Source organism: Tasmannia lanceolata, unplaced genomic scaffold (assembly GCF_043159265.1).
Source record: "Tasmannia lanceolata isolate RefF3 unplaced genomic scaffold, GAP_Taslan_0.1 ptg000006l, whole genome shotgun sequence".
Lineage (NCBI taxonomy): Eukaryota > Viridiplantae > Streptophyta > Magnoliopsida > Canellales > Winteraceae > Tasmannia > Tasmannia lanceolata.
Genome location: NW_027518683.1, coordinates 35,607,472 through 35,615,054, shown reverse-complemented (window position 1 = coordinate 35,615,054; position 7,583 = coordinate 35,607,472). Strand labels below are relative to the sequence as shown.

General features: G+C 36.1%; 1 protein-coding gene across 1 annotated transcript; it reads right to left on the bottom strand.

The window, feature by feature from the left end:
* Positions 1–5,670: 5,670 nt before the first annotated feature.
* Positions 5,671–6,159, bottom strand: LOC143878954 (uncharacterized). Its single transcript, XM_077381167.1, has one exon. It carries the CDS (start codon positions 6,157–6,159, stop codon positions 5,671–5,673), a length of 489 nt encoding a protein of 162 aa, XP_077237282.1.
* Positions 6,160–7,583: the final 1,424 nt, after the last annotated feature.

The following is a 7,583-nucleotide window of genomic DNA, read 5'->3' as shown; positions in this document are numbered from 1 at the left end:
TTGATTTTCAAACCAAACAACTTTTAGAGTCCATGTGCCCTACGGAATTTACATCCTTTACGAATGAAGACGAAGCGTGAAAGTTCTTACTTAATTTGGCAGAAAAGACCCGTAAGTGGGAATCCACTCAAAAAAATGAAAGAGCCTCATCAAGAAAGGGATTATTTATTGAGGGTATCGTGGCCAAGGAGACCCAATTAGATAGCCTAATCAAAAGACTAGAAGTTATAGTTGTAAAGGGACCCGCACAAGTAAATCAAATCAATCAAAGTGTCCCTATGTGTAATTGGTGCCAAGCTCCTGACCATGTCATGGAAGAGCGCCCTAATGTGTCAAAGTTTGGTAATTCTACTGAAAATGCAAGTCCTTTGTTTTCAAATAACCCATATAGTAGCACTTATAATCTGGGATGGATAAATCATCCAAACTTTTCTTGGAGCCAAGGGAGATACCAAGGTGGGCTATCCAATTTTAAGGTCAAAGTCAATTCGGCCAACCTAGACCCACCTTCCCTCCCACTTATGTTCGGCCACCCCTAGCCACACCCCCATCCTTTCAAAACCCAATTTTAAATAATGTTTCAAATCAACAACCACCGGGTTTTCAAAAATAAGGGGAGTCGGCCCGCATAGTTTCCTTAGAGAAAATTGTGGAACTTCTCATGAGTACCTTCATAACTAGCCAACATAACATGGAGAAACAAATTTCTCAACTCGCTACGGCTTTGCATGAGGAAAAATGGGAAGATGCCAAGCCAACCCATTCCTAACCCAAGGAATGTGCCCTTGAATGTGAATCATCAACAACTCCCTAATCATTTGAATTCCATTCAACCAGTTGTAGCGCCACAGGAGCCCTCCGATCACTGCAATGCTATATTTGCTTTAAGGAGTGACTAAGAATATCAAAGGGAGGAGGTCAGATCCGAGCCTTCTAAAGATGCTCAAAAACCTCCAACTAAGGTGAGGGAGGAGTCCTCCTCCACTGGCTCAGAAGAAGAGCCCGAACAGGTAAGTACAGAGCAGGCCGTTTCTCCGCCTAAAACAGAATATGTGCCCAAGGCTCCTTTTCCAAGGAGACTTGCTAATAATGAGGCTACTACGGAGAAAGTTTTAAATATGTTTAAACAAGTGCACATTAATATTCCATTGTTTGATGCGATTTCCCAAGTCCCGACTTATGCCAAAGTTTTAAAAGACTTGTGCACTCAAAAGCGCAAGTTTAATGTACCCAAAAAGGCATTCTTGGCTGCAAACATTAGTTCCATCTTGTTTCAATAGATGGTAGCTAAGTACAAGGACCCGGGCTGTCCTACCATTGCATGCACTATTGGAAATACTCACATTAATCATGCTCTTTTAGATTTAGGGGCTAGTGTGAATTTATTACCTTTTTTTGTTTTTAAAGAATTAGGATTATGAGACCTCAAACCCACCACTGTCACTCTTCAGTTGGCGGATAGATCAGTGAAGAAACCCAAAGGGATGGTTGAGGATGCCTTAGTTAAAGTAGGAGAGTTCTTATTTCCTGTAGATTTCATTGTGCTAGAAACTGAGCCCGTTACTAATATCAAGGATCAAATTCCTATCATTCTTGGTAGCCTTTCCTTGCTACTAGCAACGCCTTAATTAATTGCAGAAATGACTTAAAGAAATTAACTTTTGAAAATGCTTCCATGGACTTTAATGTTTTTAGATTTATTAAGCAACCTAATTTTCAAGAAGAAATTAATATGTTGCACTCCTCTTCTGAGACTAACTGTGAAAATATTTTGGATGCAGGATTTGAAGAAGGTCTGGATGAAGAATGCTTGGAGGATGCAAGAGATATAGGGGACTCCTTTTCTGATGACCTTAGAGGATCCCTATCTCCACCACTTCCCAAGCTACCACCCAAAATGGCCCCACAGTTAAATTTGAAGCCTTTGCATTCAAATTTAAGAAAAAGCATGTTTGGGTAAGAATTTCACATCTCCTGTGAAAATCAAAATGGACTTAAACTCCACCCAAGAGGAAGAGTTAATTAATTTTTTTAAAGAAAATAAGGACTCTACTTAGAAGGACAAGTTTCATTTACTAAGATTGAAGTCCTTTGTTGAGTTACCAAAATTGAATTTGGAAGAGGTCATGGATTTCCATGAGCCTCTCTATTCGAATTCTTCTTAAATAGCTAAGGTATGCCCCTCTCTCTTTTTCATTGTCCTTATTTTTCTTTCTAATTTTCAATGCATTGAGGACAATGCATAATTCAAGTATTGGGGGTAGTCTTTTGGAAACTTTTCTTTTTGTGAGTTTTTTCTATAGTTTAAAGTATGATATTTCTCTTTTCTTTGTTTTTGGTATTTTCTTAAGATAGAAATAACTAGCTATTATTGGAAAGAAACTTATTTTCTTATTGTAAGAAAGAAAAATAGTCTATATTTTAATTTTAGAATTTGAAAATTAGAAAGAATACTTTCTACTTATAAATTTGTTTTCTTTTGGAATCTTGTTTATAAAAGATTTGATTAGAAAATGGAAATAGAAAGTTAGCTTTTATATAGTAAAGTGAAAAAGGAAAGAAAGGTGGAAATTATAGAACAATTTTTTTAGAAAAGTGCTTTTTGATCATAGTTTTAACTTGAAGCCCTTTTGACTTGAGCAAGTAAGTCCGATGGGTATTTACACCAAGTTCCTTAAAGCCAACTGGCTTGAGAGCAATTGACTGAAAACTCGTTTCACGAGTCAATTAGAAAGCTTAATAAGTCAAAGCATTGCACATGATCAAAAGTACGATTGAACTCATATGCATCAATGTCTTTGATATATGCGAAATTCGAAAGATTAGTCTGACACTGCTTAGTAACCTGGGTGTCTAGTGTATGCCCTGCATGTCATTCACGCTAAAGGCAATAGGGGATCGAAATTGAGTTTCAATTCTTAGTAAGTATTAGGAAAAGTGGAAAGAATGGTGGAACCATATAAGAGCTGCTTTTTTTTATTAAGTTTCCAATTCAAGTTCTTTTATGGGATAGATGAAATAAGAATCCAATCTATGGGGACCAAACTGTGAAACATAAGAAAGAAGATTCCTCAATTAAGATATGAGTCGAATTTTTCAACTTAGGATGAGATGACAAAATTCAAGTACGGGGGTATCCTAGTTATTTTATTTTGAGCAAATTATCAAAGCAAATTGATTGAAAATATTTGGCTTTATTCTATATTGAGGATTTGTAAAAGAAAGTTTTATTTTTGAAATTTTGTGTGTAAATTCACAGCAAACACTCACGAGATAAAACTCGTCCACTAGGGTAACCTAGGGGTTTAAAGGCTTGTTGCACGTGCTAAGTGCAATCGTAATTCCTACGAAAGTGAGTTAGGTTGTTTTAGTTTTAGTTTTTGTTTATTTTTTTGTTTGCTCGAGGACTAGCAAAGCTTAAGTATAGGGGAATCTGATGAGCACATTTATGTGTGAATAGTAGGTAGGAAAAATATGCATATTTTATGTTTAGAGCGGTACTACTAAGGTATTTTGCTTGTTTTTTGTGCTTCAGGGTTATTCTTGAATTTTCGTGGAAAATGGAGCTAAAGAGATGAAAATCCAATGAATTTTTCATCGCTTGAAGGGTTTAGATAATTTATGGCCCACCAATTAGTTGGTTCGGAATAGCTTTGGAAAATGATTTGAAGAGGTGCAAGCAATTTATCACAAGGCCCACTAATTGTGCGGCTGAGATCGTCTTATGGCAATGGGCTTGGAGGGGCAATTAATTCACATTTGTTGACCGTTGTTTGGATGGTTAAGATCAGCTCACAAAAACAATTCAAGAGGTGCAACCATTGGCAAGATTGAAATTCACATTGGAATCCATCAATTTAACGGTTCGGATCATCTCATTGTACTGGTTTTGGGGTGCAATTAATTTACATAGTGGACCGTCAATTGGAGGGCTTGGATCGTTTCATGGAGATTGAGAGGGGAGAAGGGACTTATTAGTTGTTTTGTGTACTACGAAGGAGGGGTATATTTGCCATTTGCAAATAATTGTGGCCTTTGTGCAATTCATTCGAAGGATAGGGACAATTTGGTTGTTTCATACACATATCCCTCAACTTAGAAACTTTTCATTATTTTCTATCTAATATTTAGAAAGTTGCTTGAGGATATAATTGGAAGGTTTTGTACACAACTTTGGAAAGAGGAAAAATAGGAAGGTAACCCATGTTTTTTCAGAAGAGATATAGAAAGCCCATTCAAGCCTTAATCTTGTCCTTTTATTTGTTTCCTAAGATTAGCTTTTTAATCTCCACCTTACATCATTTTCAATCCCTTAATTTAGTAACCCTTCTCACCAAAAATCCTATATATCTATCTCTCTTGACCTCTCTTCCAGATTATTGAATTTTTAGTCTCGTCTCGCCTCGTCGCGTCTTCGCAGTTTTTTTTTTTTAAACTTCAACGGACCATAACTTCTTCGTTTTAGCTCCGATTCGCGCGTGGTCGGATCCGTTGGACTCTTATCGACGAGGGGAATCCCTTTCTCTCTTTGATCTAACCATCTAAGATTCAATCCAATGCGAGATCAAGGCTTGAAGGAGGACAATGATTCAACCATTGAAGGAGAAAAAGAATAAATTTTCTTTATTTTTATCTTTTATTTCAATTTCAATGTGATGTATTTTTGTTTTCAATTGTAATTAAAGAAGAGTTCTTTTTGTTTCTTTCTAAGTTCTTTAATATCAATTCTCTATATTCTTTATTTTTGCTTCTTTCCCGTTCTCTATGTGTAACTAAATCCAACCAACTTAGGGTTTAGATGAAACCATAGGGAAAGAGAAAAGTTTTTAATTAAATTCAATGGAGTAAAAATTAACATATGAGGATTTGTAATTGTTGGATCCCAATCACTCATGCCATTGGCTTTTCCTTTTCGTATGAGTAATTGCCAATAAACAATATAAATACTTATATATTCAATCAAATTGGATCCTATAGTTGATAGATTACTCATGGGAAATAACATCATTTGATTTTATCTCTCATAGACATAACTATCAATTATGCGATTCAATGCAAAAATTGGTTTAAATGATTATCCAATCCAAACCCATGGTGGATTCTAGCCCTGAGTACTCATTTAAATTGAATTAAGGCTTTTACACAATTCCAAATTACTTTTGCAAACAATTTCCAATTTTAGTTTTTCAACCAATTTTCTAATTAACTTAGGCTTTTAGAATTTAATTTTCTAATTATATTAGATAGGTAATTAATAGAGGTCATTAGAACATTGGTTCACTTTGCCTAAATATAAGAGTTAAATTGGTAATCATTTTTACATTATTTTCGACCCATATCTATTTAGTTAATAAACTTAAATATATCGTTGGCTCCGAGGTCTTTGTCCACGAAAATCCTGAGTCCATTCCAGGCAACAATATATCATAAGTTTATTTTTTGAATAGTATAAGGGTAGAAATCACAATTCTCTTCCCTGAGTTCGACCCGTATCTACACGCGATCTGTGCACTTGCGGTTATTTAATATCACAATCAGCAACCGTTGCATCTGTTCCAACCTGTAGGTAGAGTTTGCCCTCAGTCAACCTTCTGTCTTTGCTCAACTCCTGTAGAGGTCTTAGTTGACTTCTTAAAAGTTTTCTTGTTCTTGACTTTGAAAATATTTTTCTTAGAACCCTGGCCTTTTACCCTTTCTTTTTCCCTTGCCTTTTGGTTTGGGAGTTGAGACTACATTAGCTTCAACTAAGAAAGAGAATTTCTTATTCTTTTCCTGAAGATCCTCTGTAGATTGAAGATGATTCAATAACTCTGTCAACGTCATTGACAGTTTGTTCATATAGTAATTCATGACAAAGTCATTGCATGATGGTGGTAGGGATGCTAACACCATGTTGACCTGCGACTCTCCATCTAACATGGCCCCTAAAACTTTGAGCTCATTTAAATAGTCCATCATCTTCAACACGTGATCTCTAACTGGGGTTCCTTCCATAATTTTAGTGGAAACTAGGCCCTTAATCCCTATTTTTCTGACACTGCGATTTTGTTGTCCAAACATCTCCATAAGATTGTACATTATATCAATGGACGAAGCCATTCCGACATGTTGTTGTTGCAACACATTCGACATCGACCTAAGGATATAGTACTTAGCCATTTCATTATATTCATGCCATTTTGTGGCTCTGTCCCTGACTTCTTGGGGAGCATCGGGACCATGCAACTCAGGTGCCTCAGTAGTCAAGACCCAATAAATTTTCTCTGTTGTGGGCACTGGGGTTAATTCCTCTTCCAGTCACATAGTTTGGACTAGTAAGTTTGTTGTCTTCAAGGATACTAACCAATGGATTGGCGGATGCCATATCAAATGCAAAGGAAAATAGGCATAAAATAAGCAAGACTAACCATTTTAGATTTTCTCATGACATATAACCATTAGATCTGGGTTTTTGATCTGTAATGGTACTGCCCATTGTTTATCTCATTTATGTGCTCCTCAAGCACATAAACGAAGAGAAATAACATAATTTCTCCATTGAGCATTAGATGGTCATCAACAACAACTTTGTTGAGTACGAGTGGATTCATCTAATCCATCGTATTATGAATATAATATCCGATTTGATTTTGGCCTCCAAGCATCGCAGTGTATCTATCATTTGGGCATCAACACTCTTTGCTTGGTTAAGCTAACACCAACTGCTTCAGAATCATTTTACAAAACATACTAGCTTCTGCTTTGGCATATGACTAATGTATTTTGCAAATATCCCTTATCTTTATAGGAATCTATTAGTTACTCTAGATAGAAAATCAAGATCGGCTTCTGCTTTGGCATATGACCATCTTGCTCTCTAAACTAGCCAATCAATAGATGGCTATGGAAGGCCATGGAGATTAATCATTTCGATTTAAATCCCCATTTACAACTCAATATTTTATAAATGAGTTTTTTTTAAGTGGGAAAAACTTATTCCTATGCATGCATCTAAAACAAATCATCCAATGGAAATACATGCATAACGAAAGGAAAATGCAATCATTCATCACATATCCAAACCACGAAAAGTAAAACAACCACATCCATAAGCTTAATTTTGGCATATTAGATTTATAGGGATTCTCCCACTAACTATTTTAGAATTATCTAACTATTTTAGAGTTAGTCAATCTGTAAGCCCAAGGGTTCCCATGGGTTCAATCATTCACCTTACCTTCTTATTTTGATGCTAGCAAACCAAAATTGATTAGCATTTATGGACTAATGTGTTGCTTTGAGGTGTTGTGTTATATATAGGAATTTCACATGTCAATCGCCATTACACAACTCATCTCAACACATGGCTTGCGGATCCACACACACAATAATCAAGGAACTTGCATCCATAGTGAAGACATCACCATTTGGAGATGTTGAAGTCAAGAAGCTCGAGATGAAGATCCCACAAGTTTCCTATGAAGTGTCAAGAAGAAGCTTGGAGATGAACCAACATGGTGACAAGTCTTGAAGATTGGAGGGAGTCACAAGAGCCAAGTCAAGTTCAAGATGTTCGCTCGCAAGTCAAAGAAGTCCAAGAAAGT

Bases quoted from the DNA above. Each gene is read 5' to 3' on its own strand.
- LOC143878954 (XM_077381167.1), bottom strand. From the start codon at position 6,159: ATGGCTAAGTACTATATCCTTAGGTCGATGTCGAATGTGTTGCAACAA.